This window comes from Penicillium verrucosum (genome assembly GCF_028828655.1).
Source record: "Penicillium verrucosum strain IBT 35672 chromosome Unknown utg000001l_segment0_segment0, whole genome shotgun sequence".
NCBI classification, from domain to species: Eukaryota; Fungi; Ascomycota; class Eurotiomycetes; order Eurotiales; family Aspergillaceae; genus Penicillium; species Penicillium verrucosum.
The window spans coordinates 8,365,218-8,383,594 of NW_026643210.1; the positions used below are offsets into that span (position 1 = coordinate 8,365,218).

Consider the following 18,377-nt stretch of genomic DNA (forward strand, 5'->3'; position numbering starts at 1 on the left):
AAAGTATACAATAGGCCCAGAAAGACGGGGAAGAATACCCCTCCCTTTGTTTATTGGAGTACAGGGACCGTGCGAAGACGCGCAGTTTTGCCTACAACATACATGGACAGCGTACCTACACAGAGTACATGACATGACTTTTAATTATTATTTTATTTTATTGTTCTTTTAGTATATTAGGTGAATTATTTAATTTGAATATTATATTATTTATTAAACAGTTAAAGAGAGAGAAGATAATATATTATATTTCACTAGTTAACTAGTTAACGTTAACTGGTTATTTATTGTTTGCTTACCTAATCCAATCACGCGTCACCCTAATCCACATCGGGTTCTCCAACGATCAACAACGCGACTGCGCGTTAATCGCTTTGGGACTTGATTTCTTCTACCATACAACCCATACAACCCATATATACAACAACAACCCTTTGAACTTTGGAAACATTGAAATCCCTTTTATAAACATTCTTAATTATCTCCCCTTCTCAGGTGGTTTCAAATTCAACTCTCTCTCTCTCGGTTCTCTTCCGGTCCTTGAACAACTCACATACCAAATACACCAATACCCAACCCCTCCTCGAAATTCCGCCCTTTCGCCCTCGTGGGCTGACCTCACCTTTTTGTATTGGGGGACTTCATCCCTTGCAACCTTTTCTTTTTTCGTTGGAACAAAAAAAAAAAAAGAAGGTTCCGACATACACGCCCTTCTACTTTTTTTTTTTGGTTCTTTTCTTTTACACTGTAATCCAAACTGAAACATTCCACACTTATCGCACATCCCCTTGATCTCGTTATCCTTGGGTATCAAAACGCATCGAAGTGAAACATCGCGAACACGCGTTTGGTTTTGTTCCTAGGGCGCATGGGAGACATTGAATTCCTTGGAATCCGCAATGGAAGTGGTATGAGTCCAGTTTGATTGAACTTGCCACTTGCACCTGCTCTTGGACACATTCCAATCCTCGTTGCCGGTTCGGATATCATATCCTCGAATATCTCTGGAGAATATCCTTGGCTTCCTCTCTTTCCCTTTCTGGACGCGTTGTTGATTTGAACGCGTCAACCTTGGGGCTGTGGGCAAGCTCTCTCCCTCTCTCTCTAAATCAATCGACTCTCCACTTGGGATATCTACATTTCTTTTCTAAGATATCTAGAGCCCGTATTTAGTTGTGACGCGCTCTTCATTCTACACTCGTTGCGCGGCACGTTGACACATTCCCACAATCATGGTTGCAACGTTTTCGCCGCACCGGGACTCCGGTGGTACACTTCATCTGCCATCGCACTCGGGGATCCATCACGTTGACGCCAGCTCTGCTATCCGTCAACTGCGGCGCTCACTTTCACGCTCCCCCTCCAAGAGTTCAAACTTCTTCCTCAACCCACGTACTCATTCCCCCTCCAAATCCTCTTACATCTCTTCTCCCTTGTCGCCATCACGACGTGCCTCACAAAACAATTTTGTTCTCTTCCCATCCCATCAATCTCATCAATCGCCTCTCGCTGTCCCTTACCCCCCCCAGCGCGAAAATCAGTAGGCCGGCCATGCGTCGACGCACATCACCCCGCAGTCCGGCCAAACGCGTTTTGAGTGTTTCGACTGACAGTGGTAACGCGGCTCCAACCCAACCCATCTCTTTGCCCTCTGGCGAAGAAAATGATTTGACTCTCGCCGACCTCGTCGCGCCAGGTCAAAGTACCACCCCAGACAGTCCTTGTTTTATTAACAATACTTCTACCCCTCTGGGTGAATCAACCTTTGCGCCGCGCTCAACGCTGTCGCGCATTGAGAAACGACGTAGTGGGACCTTTGGTAGCTTTGCGACTGGCAGTCCCTTGAAGCGCAGCGACGGGATTATGAACTTGGACCAAGCATCGCGAGGCAGCCCGTCTGCAAAGCGACGCAGCGTGCACACTCCCACTTTTGCAGCCGAATTCAGCATTTTCGACAACGAAGTCGAGAACACGACCCCAGAGGGATCTCCAACGCGCAACGAAATTCCCTCTTTCCCTACGCCTGTCCAACCTCACAGTCCATTCGCGACCATCCCCAAGCGCTCGTCTTCTCTACGACGCTCGACTCTACAGCAGCGCGGCGATCGACCTCTCTTTGGGCGACCCAGGGCCATAGATGATTCAACCGACGCATCGACACCCGAGACACCATTGTCAGTTAGGCCACGAATGTCGTTTGATAGCAGCCTATTCCAACCAGGCAGCGAAAACATTTTCTCTCCTCGGCCGCCAGCCAGCCCACTTTTCTCCAACTCCCCCGCCAACCCTCCCATCAACCCTACCGTCAACACCACTCAACCTCCTCGGCCCACTGCGCATCCTCTCTCGCGGACTATCACCCAATCCTCTTCGGGGTCTAGTATCGAGGACTCGCCCACCCATGAACCAGTTCACAAGCCCGAGGGCCGACGACCAATGTTCAACTTCTCTAAATCTCTCCCCGCCGGGGCTACTCGTCCTGCCCCCGTGAGTCAGATCACACGAGAAGATGCAGCAGAGACGTTTGCTACCCCGGATAACTTCCGGCTAGTCAAGCCTCTTCCCGCGGCATTCATGTCCACTGGACTTATCTCCAAGAAAAACCGCAACGCGGAAGAGAATCCTGGATTTAACAAGAGCATGCCCGATACACCCTGCAAGCGGCCTGTCAATCTTTTCACCGCTGGGCCAAATCCCACGGACCGACTGTTTGACAAGTCACGTTTGGTTCATCAATCAGATGCTGTTACCGCCTCTCCCTTCAACCCACCTACTACCTCGCGTCCCAAGCCGAGCCCCTTCGCTCGGGGCATGGGAATCTTCGGTAGCAGCTTCAATCGTCCCGAGGCCTCCCGGCGTGGAAGTTTCGCTAGTATTGATGGTGATGAATTGACCCTCGCCCAATCGCCCTCCTCCCGACATGACAGCCAACCTCTAAACGATGACTTCCCTCCCACACCGACCAAACAGCCCTTCCTCCCCTCTCGTACCTACCCTCCCGCAGCTTCTCAACTTCCATCTCTGGAACGACTATCCGAGACAGCGAGTCCGCTGCACGAGAAGTTTCTGCAGGCATCGCCTCATACTCCCCGCGACCGATACTTCCCTCCCGACCCAAGTGGCTTATCGATCTCCGTGCCAAGTGATCATCAGTGTGTGCAGGAGCATGATCTTCCCGCCACTCCAACTGGTCCGCGAGACTCTTGGTCGTCTTTCAGACGGCCCAGTCTCCAAATTAGCGGCTACCATGTTCCAGATGTGGACCCCACTCTGACATCCCGCTTTGACAGCGTGGAGCTTATTGGAACTGGCGAGTTCTCTCAGGTTTTCCGTGTCGCGCAACCTCACGACGCATCCTTCCCATCTGTCTTCTCTCTTCCGTCAAGCGAACCAAGGTCGCCGACTTCCCTCCCTCATCAGGTGTGGGCGGTCAAGAAGAGTAAGCAGCCTTACCTGGGGTTGAAAGATCGCGAGCGCCGTATCCGCGAAGTCGAGGTCCTCAAGGCTTTGACCAACTGCGACCATGTCATTTCCTTTATGGACAGCTGGGAGAACAATGGCCATCTGTACATTCAAACGGAGTTCTGCGAAGAGGGTAGCCTGGATGGGTTCTTGGCTCAAGCCGGACTTAAGGCCCGACTTGATGACTTCCGTATCTGGAAGATTTTGCTCGAAATGTCTCTGGGACTGAAGCAGATCCACGACGAGGGATTCATCCACCTCGACCTAAAACCTGCTAACATTCTGGTCACCTTTGAGGGTACTTTGAAGATTGGTGACTTTGGCATGGCGACACGTTGGCCTGCAGAGAATGGTATTGAGGGTGAAGGCGACCGCGAATACATTGGACCGGAGATTCTTATGGGCCGATTCGACAAGCCCGCCGATATTTTCTCACTTGGTCTCATCATTTTTGAGATCGCTGGCAATGTGGAACTTCCTGACAATGGAGTGTCTTGGCAGAAGCTCCGCAACGGCGATATGAGTGATGTGCCCAGCCTTACCTGGAGCTCGGAGACCAGCATCTTCCGCGATGCATCTGGAAACCCTATCTCTGAAGGGTCATCTTTTGAGGATCTCTGTACCTCCGATCTGGGGGACAACGACTTCGACGATGACTTCCTGACAAGTCGTCAGCTGAGCAACCCCAAACCACAGCGACTCGCACGCAGCGGGGAGCTGATTGATCCACCCAACTTCATGGTCGATGCCAACCATCCACATGCATTGGACGGTATTGTTCGATGGATGATCTCCCCCGAACCTCAAAATCGTCCCACGGCCGACCAGATCCTGGAAACTTATGGAGTGCAATTTATTAACCAACGACGCCGCGCTGGCGCCACCGTCTTCGAGGGTAACTGGGGCCCCGCGGACGAGATCTTGGCCGAAGATGCCGAAATGATCGACGTGTAATTTAATATCCCTTTTACTATTGTGCATACGGAGGGAAGGTGTTGGGTCTTTTTTTCCCCCTATCCTTCTCTTTTTTTTTTTTTTCCCTTTGTCACCTCTTCCCGGCGTTCAACCTGGGAGCATTTTTCTTTTTTTTTTTTCTCTCTCTTCTTTTTTTGTCTCATCTTTGATGCCATGTTTTCACGTTACGACATTATCCCTCCATCCCATGCTTCAACGGTTGAGGCTGGGGTTTTCTGTTGCGGGCTGGGCTTTGGGGGCGTTTTCGATCCATCCAGTTCGGATCTGGGCGTTACCTTGAGCAGTTCACGGATACCACTGGAGTTTGCAGAGGGTTCTTCACCCTGTTTCCCGGATTTTTTTTTTCTTTTTCTTTCTTTCTTTTCTTTTGTACGATTCAATACCTAGCGTTACGAGATGCCAGAAATGTACCAACCTCGCAGGGTGCTTGCTTCTGGAAATGGTCAAGGCCACTCTGGGATTTTGCTGTATTCGTTCCAACATATTATCTCCTTGGGAGCAATTGCTCGGCGATTCTTCTTTCCAGGGATATCGGGTCGAATAGCATGTCTGGTTGGCTTGGAAACATCACTGCTATCTTTTTGCTTTGCTTTTTTTTTTTTTTTTTTTTTTCGTTTTTGTTTCTTCTGATGATGAATGTGTGCCCTCTGGGCAGTGATGACCCCTATCCATTTTCTTTGAGCGTGATCTTCTCTGCTAGTTTGGTGTCTTTGGTTGAATACCTGGGTTCCATATCTGTGTAGCAATTGTGGAATTACGAATTGAAATGATATCCTACGAACCTCTTTGATTGTAGATCATATTCGACGTATATGCACTATATTTGATCCATCAGATTACTGTAGACCCAATTCTATATTATAGTATTCTGTAGATCGACTTGTAAACGTAGAAACTAGGCCAAAAAGACGACTATATCTGGGTGTTATGCTCAGATAGACCAGGTTCCCATATATATATATAACTAACTGGTGCGTGACATGACATAAAGCCACTTACACGGCCTATGTCGTTGATAGTAGGACTTGGATATATCTTAAGATAATATTTTCTACTAAATATTGCCTTATGTTATATATATAGTAGTATATATAACTATATAACTAGTTAGTTATATATAGTTAGTATATACATACACTATGGAGGGAGTCAAAATAATTTCAATTGCCACGGGATTTCTTGGCATTTGGCAAAACTTCTCCAACTTCTCTTCCAACTCTTTCATTTGCAATCTCATAAACCTTAGCTTATACCCTTCTACTTGTTCTTGTTCGACTTATCCCTTTCCCTGTTGAGGCTTGGTTTATTACTCATATGGTACAACATGCGCTGCCTCTAAGACCTCAACAATAACCCATTATCTTCTTACCTCTCCCGAACCAGCTCCTTACACATCAACCTTTTAATTTCTCCCATCACAGTCCGTATCACGCATCATGGATAATAAAAATTTCGTGTCGGACAATCTCCTACGCCTAACAGGCGCGTCAGAACCCACCGTCGTTGATTTCGTGCTCGCGACCGCCAGCTCAGCCAAGTCGACCTCCTCCCTCCAAGATACTCTCGTGTCCTTCCTGGATGGCATAGACACTAGCTCAGCTGAAATAGGTGCCTTTGCTCGGGAGCTCCATGCCCGCATGGGCAAGGGCGCACAGCCCAGCGCGTCTACCCCCAAACCCACGACGAGCAAGGAATCTACGAAGAAGAAATACCGCCTGGTAGACATGGGCGAAGACCAACCAGAACCTGCCCTATCGATAGGACCCACCAATGTCGAAGCAGACCGAGAGCGACGGAGGAGACGCGACAGAGACAGCGACAAGGACATGAGCAGCAGCAAGCGAGACTCCGAGCCTCGGAGCCGCGGGGAAAAGGACGACAGCAGAAAGCGAGACCGAAGCCGCGATGCAGAGAGCCGCGACCGGCCACGGACGAAAAAGCTCCGCAAGAAGGGCTCTCAGGACTTCGACGATCGATGGGGCGACGAAGAGATCCTCGAAGACGAGATGTACCCAGAGGAATTCGAAGAATCCCCCTCTAAGCGCACACGACTCGACGATGGTTCCGCGTCTCCTACTCCCGCGCCACCGGCCGACGATATCGATATCGACCCTAAGACTAAGCAAGAGATCGACCGCCAACGAGATCTCCATGAACGAGACGAGTTTGCCAAACGACTGGCCAATAAAGAGAGCAGCAAGTCGAAAAAAATGGTCGAGGATCGGACGCGCGACAGCGAGGCTGCGCGGCGACGGGCGCTGGGCGATGATGCCAGCGCACGGGCTTCGATGATGCCCGATCTGCGAGAAAGGTCTCGACAGGAATACTTGAAGAAGCGCGAGACAGAACGGTTGGCACTGCTGCGAAGACAGGTTGTAGAGGAGGCTCAGGAGTTGCGTGAGAACCCGAATCTGTCTCGTAAGGAGAAGGAGGAGTTTGCGCGCAATCGAGAGGTTCTTCGTCTCGCCGAGGAACGACTTCGGATCGACGATCACCGTGATGGGTATCAGATGCCATCTGATTATATTACGGAGAAGGGAAAGATCGACCGGAAGAAGAAGGAAGAGGCTCTGTACAAGCGGTATGTCGAGCGCGATGAGCTGGGCCAGGAGCGATTCGTCACAGAGCACGAGGAATGGGAGCTGGAGCAGGCGGCCAAGGCCAAGGCACAGATCAAAAAGGCCGAGTTCGTTGATGAGGGAGACTACGAGTATGTCTTCGACGATTCGCAGCAGATCAACTTTGTCATGGACGCCAAACTGGAGGGCACACAAAAGCCACTGACGAAGGAACAGCTGCGGTTCAAGGAGCAGGTCGATGCAGCGGAGAAAAAAGCCCTCTCGATGGAGGAGACCCGCAAGAGTTTGCCCATCTATCAATTCCGTGATCAGATCATCGAGGCCGTGGCAAAGCATCAAGTTTTGATTATCGTTGGTGAAACCGGTTCCGGAAAAACCACACAGCTCCCACAATACCTTCACGAGGCCGGTTATACCAAGGATGGGCTCAAGATTGGTTGCACGCAGCCGCGACGAGTGGCTGCCATGAGTGTTGCTGCTCGTGTGGCGGATGAAATGGGCACGAAGATTGGAAATGAAGTTGGTTATGCCATCCGATTTGAGGACAACACCAGCGACAAGACTATCCTCAAGTATATGACGGATGGAATGTTGCTGCGAGAACTACTGACAGAACCGGACCTGAACCAGTATGCGGCCTTGATGATTGACGAGGCACACGAACGGACGGTGCCAACAGATATTGCCTGTGGTCTGCTGAAGGATATTGCCAAGGCTCGACCCGATTTGAAGTTGCTCATTTCCTCGGCGACGATGGATGCACAAAAGTTTCAGAGTTATTTCGACGATGCTCCTATTTTCAATATTCCTGGTCGCCGATACCCCGTCGACGTGCACTACACTTCACAGCCTGAAGCCAACTACCTCGCCGCAGCCATCACAACGGTCTTCCAGATCCACGTCACGCAAGGCCCCGGAGATATTTTGGTCTTTTTGACTGGACAAGAAGAGATCGAGGCTGCCGAGCAAAGTTTACAGGAAACGGCTCGAAAACTTGGGAGTAAGATTCCAGAAATGATCATTGCTCCTATCTACGCCAACCTGCCATCCGAACTGCAGACGAAGATTTTCGAGCCTACTCCACCTAAGGCACGAAAAGTGGTGCTTGCAACCAATATCGCCGAGACTAGTTTGACCATCGATGGTATTGTCTACGTGATTGATCCCGGATTCGTCAAGGAGAACGTTTTCAACCCACGCAGCGGAATGGAGAGCTTGGTCGTGACGCCGTGTTCGCGTGCCTCAGCCAACCAGCGAGCCGGCCGTGCCGGACGTGTTGGCCCGGGCAAGTGTTTCCGCCTGTATACCAAGTGGGCGTACTACAACGAGCTAGAAGATAACACCACCCCGGAGATTCAACGTACCAACCTGAATGGAGTGATTTTGATGCTGAAGTCGCTGGGCATCGACCAACTACTCGACTTTGACTTCATGGACCCACCGCCGGCGGAGACCATCATCCGCGCTCTGGAACAGCTGTACGCGCTGGGAGCGCTCAACGACCGAGGCGAGCTGACCAAGGTCGGGCGGCAGATGGCCGAGTTCCCAACGGACCCGATGCTCGCCAAGGCGATCCTTGCTTCCGACAAATACGGATGCGTCGAAGAAGTGCTGTCGATTGTGTCGATGCTCGGCGAAGGCAGCGCACTCTTCTTCCGACCCAAGGATAAGAAGATCCACGCGGACAGTGCGCGCAACCGGTTCACCATCAAAGACGGCGGTGACCACCTGACGCTACTGAACGTCTGGAACCAATGGGTCGACTCGGACTTCAGCACGATCTGGGCGAAGGAGAACTTCCTGCAGCAGCGCAGTCTGACGCGGGCACGCGATGTGCGCGATCAGCTCGCCAAACTGTGTGACCGTGTTGAGGTCGCCGTCAGTACCTGCGGATCTACGAATATTCAGCCCATCCAAAAGGCCATCACGGCTGGGTTCTTCCCCAATGCGGCGCGACTCCAGCGCGGCGGTGACAGTTACCGCACTATCAAGAATGGACAGTCGGTGTACTTGCATCCGTCTAGTACGCTTATGGAGGTTAATCCTCGCTGGGTCATCTACTTTGAGTTGGTTCTTACCAGTAAGGAGTACATGCGCAGTAATATGCCGCTGCAGCCAGAATGGCTGGTTGAGGTTGCGCCACATTACTATAAGAAGAAGGACTTGGAGAGTCTGGGGTTGGATCGCAAGGTGACCAAGGGGCAGGGAGTGGTTGGGGAGAAGAGTCGAGAGTAGAAGGGGGATGCTACTGGGGCTGTACAGATTAAAATATGTATGAAAACATGTATGTTAAAACATATGATAACTAGTTAACTAGTTAGTTGGTTAACTTATTGTTTGAATAACCTCCAGATGTATATAAAATAGATACCTCAGGCACCAACATATCCCACCAATCACAGCCGGGACAATTCCAACCGCGGCAAATCCGTTGAACCTCGGTCTCTCCGCTTTCCCCCAGACTTTCTCTCGGTTTTATACGTCACGTCAATTTCCGACGGATTTCCCTTTTCTTCCTCCTTTCAACTTCTCAATTGACCTCAAAAATGTCCAAAACATTCACCCCTGCCGAAGTCGCCTCCCACAAGACCGCCGATGCGGGCCTTTATATCATCATCGATAGCAGCGTCTACGATGTAACCAACTTTGTCGACGAGCACCCCGGCGGCGCAAAGATCCTCAAGCGTGTAGCGGGCAAGGATGCCTCGAAGCAGTTCTGGAAGGTGTGTATTCCCTCATTTTTCATTTTTCTTTCTTTCTTTTGAGAAAAGATGTTATGGTTGTTATGATCGGCTATCGGCCGAGTCGGCAATTGAAAACCAAAAGTATGTAACTAACACCAACACCGTTTAGTATCACAACGAAGGCGTGTTGAAGAAGTACTCGCCCAAGCTGAAGATCGGCGAAGTCAAGGATGCTGCGAAACTGTGAATAATCTATTGGAAAATGAATGTTTTGGTTTTTTGGAAGAAACCCTCAACTGCACATCACAGAAACGTCACGATGTTGTATTTACTCCGTTAGCGAACGTTATACCCAACGATTCCAGTTTGATTCTTTTGTTTTATGTGAACACCATCTTATCTATCTGGGCATGGGCATGAATAGAACGGAGAATATAGCGTATAGGAGATTGGAGATACAGAAAGCTTCATTCTTGGCTCATGAGCAAACTTATACATTATGTTCAGACATATAAACACAAAAAGATCAGTACATATATCCAGGATCTGCTGATAGTTGCAATGTCGAAAAAGAAAGAAAGAAAGAAAGAAAGAAAGAAACGCCCTTCTCCCCCTCCCGCTGCACGAGAAATAGTAATCCAAATCAAAGTGGTATCAACTCGAAAGCGACAAATGGTAAATGACAGGTAATAGATGTGTGAAGTGGGTGAAAGCAGAGAATAAACATGAATAGATGACAAGTGACAAAATAGAAGATGAATATGTCCCATGAAATTGTACGTAGACAAGCCACGGAGAGAGAGACGTGGCGATGAAACTGCGCCAAAAAGTTATGCTCTTTTTTTTCAAAGACAAGAAAAGAAAAGAAAAGAAAAGAAAAGGAAGAATAGGAATATGGAAAGTAATAAGTAAGAAAAGAGGGCAAAATGAAACTCTTCCACTCTCAAATTAGAATTCCCGCCATGGATCATCAGGACGGTATGAGAACTCGCTCCCATGAACCGAAGGCGTGTCAAACTCATACCGCCTCTCACTCCACTGACTGGATGTCTTGCGGGTATGGCGTTGACGTGGAGGTGCACGGGTGCGATTAATTTGTTCGGCGTGGTGATCGATGAAAGCCTCCATACGAACAGTGCCTATATCGAACATGTTGCTACCCGCCACACTAGAGGCACGACCACTGGCCTCGGAAGTGCGTCGACTGATACTGCTGCGGCGGCTGCCGATGCCTGGGGATAGGGATGGGGGATGTTGCATGGCGGGGAAGTGGAGTTCCGAGGAGCCGGCAGTAGTACCACTGTGTGAAGACGGCATAGTGCCGGCGCTGGAGAAGCTGCGGAGAGCGTGGAGGGCAGGGCGGGGTGCGGTGTTGCTGCGTTTGCGGTTGTGGGTTGAGAAGCGGGGCACGTGTGGTGCATCGGCTGCTAAGTCGATGCTGCCGCCTGGGACTTCGGGGACTGGGGCTGGAGCGCCGGCGCTGTTGAAGGAGCGTTTGCCCTTTGGCATTGGGCGGGGACGGCCCTTTGCGACGCGAATCGAGTCGCGGATGGGATTTCGGCGGAGGGAGGTGTGAGGTAGGCTAGGTGATTCTTCTTGTGGGACTGGAGGTAGGGCTGCTAGTTCTTGGAGGCCCATTGAGGAATGACTGAGGAAAGAAAGGGCTGTTAGCCAGACGTAATGGCGTTCGATCGTTAACGCTGTGAATTTGAGAGCGCGCTGTGGTGTCAACACCAGGATGGAGCGATTGAATGGGGCCGAAGAGCCGGCGCCTTTGGGTATGGGGTTGTCATCTTTGACGTCCAGGACGGATTGGATGGTGACTATGACGAGGAGAGATATTATGTTAGCTGTGACTCCAACCAACTCAAATGAGTTCCTTAAAAGACTTACACTTCCGGCCACTCTTGCCGAGCAAGGCAGGCCCACTCGTTGGCTGTTTACTACTCCACATAATGGAGCCTTCGTACGGGGCAAGCCAAACCCATCGCTTATGTCGCACACCACTGTTCGTGATATTCGCCGACACGTCGTCGGGGTTCTTGCCCTCCCAATTCTCCTTAGACTCGCCCATACCGAATGATTTGCGTCGACGGACGTATTTAAACATCCACTCGCCAACCATGGTCTGAGCAATGGCATCAACGACACTAGTCGGTTGTACGCCGCCGGTGGAATCCTTTCTTTCACGCTGTTCACGGTTCCAGGTTTGAGACGGAGTCGCGCGGTGTGAGGGGGCGCGTTTCGGCGGGCCGTGCCGCTCACGAGGTGCTGTGATATCACCGCACGGCATCGGTGGTGGTGGTGGTGGTGGTCGGTATGGTCGGTATGCGGGGCTCTCTGGAGAAAAGGTTGAGATCGATCGTGAAGGGGAAGAGAGAGTTTCTGGTCTCTCGGTAATATCCGACTGTGACGTTGCTGCTGCGGATCGCACTCGCCGGAGACTTGGGCGCTGGATGACGGATTGGCGACCGCGGTCTGAGAACTGTCTGCCGGCTGAGCGAGTAGGACTTGGAGGTCCGTCGCTGCCGTTGAGCGGGAGGTTGCGTGAGCTTAGACGGATGGGCACAGGGAATGGCGGTGCAATGCTTGAGCCTGCACTGCCGCTATCGAGGCTTGGTTCGCTGGGACTACGGGCACGCGGCTTCTGGTGCGCCGCGGTTCCGCTGGAGATCATGGCCATTTTGCGCATTCCGGACTGGCGAATACCCGAGGACGCCGTGCCAGACCGTTGGGGAGCCCGAGAACGGCCAATGTCGGGTGGTCTTGACTCCGGGGAAGACATTTGCTCGTCCACTTCGGGGAGAGGCATATCGTCCAAGCTGGGTCCTGATTTCGTAGTGATGAGCTTGCCACGGCTGACAGTGTATGTGGCAAATGGGCGGTTGAGGAGCTCATCGTCGGTGAAGATATCACGTTCGTTCTGGGGGCCTTCGTCGTCGCTGTTGTGTTCAAACCCGGCGAAGAGACTGCTAGACCGTAAAGGTCGTCGAATATTGGACAAGACATCATCCGAGAGCGGACCATTGTCGTTGTTACCGGGATAGGCCTGCACATGATCTGGACCAGATGCTCTAGGAGGCTTCACGGGGCCATCTGCCGGGTGATCTGTTACCACTCGTCTCTGTTTTCGTTTTTCGGACCGTGGCGGAAGCGGGGGCACAGTGTAAGACTCGAGGCTAGGCTCCTGCAGTTTAGGGCGAGATAGTGCATCTTCATCTTGAATAGCAGAGGGAAGAAGACTAGCGGGAATTTTGACAAGGGGGTGATCGATACGGATCTCCTCGGTTTGAATGGCAATGGATCGACAATCAGCAATTGCTCGGAAATTGGCCTGGCAAGCGATATTTTTGGTTTGTGGTGGTAGAACGACGCTGTTACGAGGCGAGGATGGCTCAGAGCCTGGTGGGTGGATAGCAATCATTGGAATATCCATCTTGGATGGGACATCATTCGGGGACAAGCTGGGACGATTCTGGCTTTGAACGACAATTGTTTCGGGAACAACATCAGTCTGGGTGGACGCCGATGTCATTTGCGCCGGCTCCGGGGTGGATTCAACAGGTTGAGGCAATTCAGCCACATTGGGCGTCCATGGAGGACTTGGGAGTTCATCCACGGTCTGACAAGAACTAGAAACCATCTGAGGTACAAGGGGAGGCGTGGCACTGTCTTTCGTCCCAGGTATGTTCGCATTCTTATCGTCTTCTTTCTCGGGCTCTGAAGCCGTTTCCGCTAGCTCAGGAACAATGCCGTTTACAACCTTCGCTTCTATCGTAGGCGACGGAGGAGGTGAGTACTGGATGCCGATATCGCAGTATTCAACCGCCGAGTCCAGTTTTACCGGGCTAGCAAGCCCGAGATCCCGGGCACGGAACTCCTCCATGGCAGTGGGCGAGTGTAAGTCCGAGCTTTGAAGGGACAGACCCAGGATCTTCCTGGCCTTGTCCGAAATACTATGGGAACCCTGTGAGTGAACTGACATTGGGCGTTCCATTGGACGTTCTTCGGGGAGCGCCTCCGGAGAGGCGGGGAGGTCATCTTCATCAGATGGAACAAACTCGTCCTCTTCATCAAAGTCGAGTTCTTCCGCCAGGTTTAAACCAGAACCATTCTTGGCTCCAGGCGCAATACTCATAACCGAGTACCGCATGTTATGGAATATGACGGCCTCCTCGGCTTCTTCCGAGCTCACGCTGGTCACGCTCGTGCGTCGGCGCCCTAGGCTACTAGATGCCACGCTCGCCGAGTCGCTTTCTTTATTCTTGTCATGAACAAGGTCACTATTCTCACTCGGCTGTGAATGCGAGTGGATAGTCGCCACTTCCTGGGTGGCTGCGACCTCGTTCAAAACGGTCTTCAAGCGGCCCTCCACTACGTGAACCTTGCGTTCCAGGGTTCGGCGTTCATCTGCCCAAGACTCTTGATCGCGATTCCAGAGTAATTGGGTTCGTTCGACTTCCTCCTCCCGGCTTCGAACTTTCTTCTGTGCTTGCTCGAGCTTTTTACGAACGTCGCCGATGTTCTCGACCGCTTCATCGCGCTCCCGAGCTAGCTCGGTCATCGCAGATGACGTCCCACCTTCCAGTAGTTGGATTTGGTGTTTCAACGAGCGCCCTTCCCCGGTCACCTGGGACAGATTCGTGGTCAATGTGTCATTTTCCGTCCTTGATTCATCCAAGCTCTCCTCCAGTCCATCGATTGCCTTGGTTTTGTTCTCTATCTCCCGCCGCAGCGAGAGAATCTCCGAAACGAGAGATGCATGGAGAGTAGGTGTGATCCTCCGCGGGTCGAAAGGTGATAAGGTGTCCTCGGTGATATCGATATCATCATCGTCTGTTTGTCCGTCGGGTGAGAATGCGGGGGTTGGGAGACCAGGGGGAGAGGAAGGCGGCGGGGAAGAATCTCGCCGGCGCAAAGATGGTCTTGGTCGTGATCCTTTGGATGGAGCGCGAGTTCGTGATTTAGAGGATGGTGCCGGGGACGGGGCCATGGAGGCCGGGGACTGTAAATCGGCCATATCTCTTTGCGCATATGCTGGATGAAAAGCCTCAAATCATTGGGGCTCTGCTCTTTGGGCTATCCAGAGCACCTCACGCACTGGATCCCATGAAAAGACTACCGTAGTTCAACCATCCGACTATTAACTGTTTCGAAGCCGCCAATTACCTCCAGAGACAGGTTTCACTTGGTGCAATCGACTAGTCGAACGCAGGATCCAACGCGGGATGGAGGGGGAATTCAAGGAGATTGTGGAACTTAGGTGGAACGAAGAGGTCAGCCACAGTTACAACGCATATGAAATACACGCTTGAGCACCCAATGCTGATATTTGGATATGCACGGGGGAGAAAGACACTCTAAGTCTACTTACAGTGACAACCAAGTCTGACCGTTTTTAGCTTAAGAGACGAGTAAGATGTCAACCCCGGGTATATGATCCCGGGAAGGAAAATAGATCAGTCCGAAGGAAGGGCCGATCGCGACTAGAGAATCGCTCAAGATCCCGTAGATTTACGAGAGTAATCCGACAGGAGTTGGAGGGGGCTTAGACCGTAGATTAATTTGGAAAAGACCTTCGAGGGGGATTTAGATCAGCCTTGCGGCACACCTGTACATATCGGAATCACCGTCGGACGCGAGGAGAGTCTTGGCTCTTTGACATCCAAAAAAAGAAAAAACAAACAGAAGGAAAAAATAAAAGTCCCAGGGGGTTCGTTAGGGGGGTAGTATATGGGGAAAAGAATAGAATCCACCCGATTAGCCCGCAGGATTAAGACTCCACTGCAGCTGCCAGGCACTAAGACATATGAGCTCCAATCATTTCAGTATAAACCGATTTCGAAGTCCGAGATAATCATAGACCAGAGTCTATGCTTCGTATTGTATGTTGTATATCTCAAAGGTCATGGAGAAGCTGATTATCTGGGGAACAAAGAAATAAAGAAAAGTAAGAAGAAGATTAAAATGGAGCCCTAATCTCGAGAGAGAGCTAGTACTCCGTACTCCGTATCGAAAGGTTGAAAAGCCCACTGGAAAAGGAAAATGAGTACTCCGTACTCTCCGTACGGAGTACAACATATATATATATTGTATGTTGTATAGTCAAGATTCATAGATAAATTGCCCGGGGTAGGAGTTCATGACAAAACTCCACTGATGCGTCGAGATGAAGCTCAAGGGCTTTTTGGAGGGAAGATCATCCCCTATTCTTTTTTCTTTTTTACCTTCAACTTTGTCCGTTGAAGGCAAATCACAAAAAAAAAAGAAAAGAAAATCATTTTCAATGGCCAATAGTGTCAATTCCGAAGCCACTAAAATAGCGATGGTTAGCGTGTTTGAGAGTATTAATTAAAACGACCGTGTTGGCGGCCAACCCGTAGCTTGTTTGGGTGACGATCGCCGTAGACAATTTCGCATGGGAGCCTATGATCCGGTCTTCTGGTTTCAGAATCCCCAGGGTGCATATATATGTTGCATGTTGCATGATGCATAGTTAGTATTTGATTGTCACCTCTTTACGATCCTTCCAAGGAGACAGTCAAACCGTCAAATCGTCAAATCATCCACGGACATTGCGGATCAGGGGTAAAGACCAGACCCATCCAAGGTCTCCACCGAGAGCTTCGAGGAACGAGGAACCCACTTCAGCCGAAATGAAGAACCAAACTTCCATTTGTTATGGTGGGAAGTCTGGTACAGAGTATGGAGCACATCGTACGTGCACTCCATGGCCTCTATGGCCTCGGTCTGGATTGGAGTCGCTTCTCTTGCATATGCCGATGCAAGTGCCGCACAATGACAATGATTGACAATAAATACTTTAATTATCGGATCCGATGTGCGATGTGCGATGTGCGATGTACTCCGTACTTCGTACAGACTCTGTCAAGCCCCCAAATGGCCATTGAAAATTGGACTAACGGGCATTGACAAGAGGAGCAAGGGAAATCTCCACTAATCATTGCTACCCATTTGCCCCACCTTAGGGGACACGGGGTACTTTTGACTTGGCCGTTGACAGGTCGATATTTGCTGATATTTCACATCCCTGCTCAGTTTCTTGTTTCTCTGACAGTCTAGGGTGGAGGCGCAGGCGATATTACACAGAAGGTGTGTTCAAGTTATGCAGGGAAAGGCAAATAATTAATGGAAGTCAAATTGACACTCCGTGTGAGGGATAAGGAAGTTGAGGAAGTTGAGAAAAGGCGGGAAAAGAAGGAAGAGGCAGAATGTTCTCTCCTCTGTGCTTGTCTCATGCACATTCCTCAAGGCTCAACACATGAAATTACTCCAGAGGCACTTTCAAAGGCACTCCAAAGGCACTCCAAAGGCACTCCAAAGGCACTCCAAAGGCACTCCAAAGGCACTCCAAAAGGTACCCCAACTACTTCCAAGGTTACAAATTGTCATGTGCTTGTTTTTAAACAACCGATTGTTCTATTTCCATTTCCGATCCAATGAGACCATCCCGCCAGAACAATCAGCCTGTTAGAACAGGACTGACTAAGCATATATTTACCGTCAATTCCGAGGTTCCATGTGCCCTGATATCTGAATTGACTCATTTCACTCTGACCTACATACAACATATATCTAGCTGAGATCTCAACTTCTGTGAAGACCTTACGGCAGAGCCTCGGAAACCGACATAATCTCGAAACTGCGGGGAATAACTGCATATCAACATCCCCACCAACTACAACACCAAAACTACGCAAAATGTCGACAGACAACCCACCCCAGATGTTATTTTTCGATACATTCGGCACGGTAGTATCGTGGCGTACATGCGTAGCGGAAGAGCTGATCGCAGCCACCCTACATGCTGTGAATCATCCCGACAAGGACCTCTCAGCCGACTTGCGGGGGGCGCGCTGTAGCCATGACCCGGGACGACTGGCTGGCATTTGTCGCAGAATGGCGGCACTCTTACAATGTATTCACCAATACATTTGATCCATCCAACGAGTTTGTGTCAGTCGATCAGCACCACTACAACGCCCTTCAGGACCTCCTGCAGCAGCGCGGTCTGGATGGCCTGTTCACCGATGAGAAGCTGTGGGAACTCGCTTTCGCTTGGCACCGGCTCAACCCGTGGTCGGATAGTGCCCAGGGTATTGAATTGTTGAACCGTCAGTTCGCCACTTCTACCCTGTCGAATGGGAATTTCTCTTTACTGCAGGATCTCCAGCGACATGGATCACTGCCTTTCACGCATCTTGTCAGTGCAGAGAATTTCAAGGCTTACAAGCCTTCGCCGCTGGTTTATAACGGTGCTGCCAAGATGTTTGGACTGGAGCCAGGCCAGTGCGCACTAGTTGCGGCGCATCTGGAGGATTTGAAGGCTGCCCAGAGCTGTGGGTTTCAGACTATCTACGTTGAGCGTGAGCAGGAGGAAGACATGTCAAGTGAGGAGGCTGCGGAGGTCAAGGCTGAGGGTTGGGTAGATATGTGGGTTGACCTTGAGTCCGATGGCTTCCGAGAGGTGGCTAAGCGATTTGGGATTGAGTAAGACCGGTCTACCCTCTGGGGTTAGGTAGTTAAGACTTCATCCAATGGACAGGTGGACACCATGTACATTTAAAGAATATAGCATAAACACTCGAAATACAATCGATCCATTTGGCCCAGATTCATCAGACCATGTCTTTTCATCCTTCCATAGCTCCATTTC

At 50.6% G+C, this 18,377-nt stretch overlaps 5 protein-coding genes across 5 annotated transcripts; 4 read left to right on the forward strand and 1 right to left on the reverse strand.

The window, feature by feature from the left end:
* Positions 1-1,551: 1,551 nt before the first annotated feature.
* On the forward strand, positions 1,552-4,416 carry N7516_003018 (tyrosine protein kinase SWE1; the record flags this gene model as incomplete). Its single annotated transcript, XM_057215738.1, has 1 exon — positions 1,552-4,416. One exon carries the CDS (start codon positions 1,552-1,554, stop codon positions 4,414-4,416), a length of 2,865 nt encoding a protein of 954 aa, XP_057077621.1.
* Positions 4,417-5,873: 1,457 nt separating this feature from the next.
* Positions 5,874-9,251, forward strand: N7516_003019 (putative mRNA splicing factor RNA helicase (Cdc28); the record flags this gene model as incomplete). Its single annotated transcript, XM_057215739.1, has 1 exon — positions 5,874-9,251. The coding sequence occupies one exon, from the start codon at positions 5,874-5,876 to the stop codon at positions 9,249-9,251; it is 3,378 nt and encodes a 1,125-aa protein (XP_057077622.1).
* Positions 9,252-9,562: 311 nt separating this feature from the next.
* Positions 9,563-9,947, forward strand: N7516_003020 (cytochrome b5-like heme/steroid binding domain-containing protein; the record flags this gene model as incomplete). The annotated part of the gene is made up of 2 exons (XM_057215740.1): positions 9,563-9,739; positions 9,870-9,947. The coding sequence occupies 2 exons, from the start codon at positions 9,563-9,565 to the stop codon at positions 9,945-9,947; spliced, it is 255 nt and encodes an 84-aa protein (XP_057077623.1).
* A 701-nt stretch (positions 9,948-10,648) lies between these two features.
* Positions 10,649-14,720, reverse strand: N7516_003021 (putative nuclear migration protein; the record flags this gene model as incomplete). Its single annotated transcript, XM_057215741.1, has 2 exons — positions 10,649-11,523; positions 11,594-14,720. 2 exons carry the CDS (start codon positions 14,718-14,720, stop codon positions 10,649-10,651), a joined length of 4,002 nt encoding a protein of 1,333 aa, XP_057077624.1.
* A 2,865-nt stretch (positions 14,721-17,585) lies between these two features.
* N7516_003022 (haloacid dehalogenase, type II) lies at positions 17,586-18,215 on the forward strand (the record flags this gene model as incomplete). The annotated part of the gene is made up of 1 exon (XM_057215742.1): positions 17,586-18,215. One exon carries the CDS (start codon positions 17,586-17,588, stop codon positions 18,213-18,215), a length of 630 nt encoding a protein of 209 aa, XP_057077625.1.
* Between the last annotated feature and the right edge of the window lie 162 nt (positions 18,216-18,377).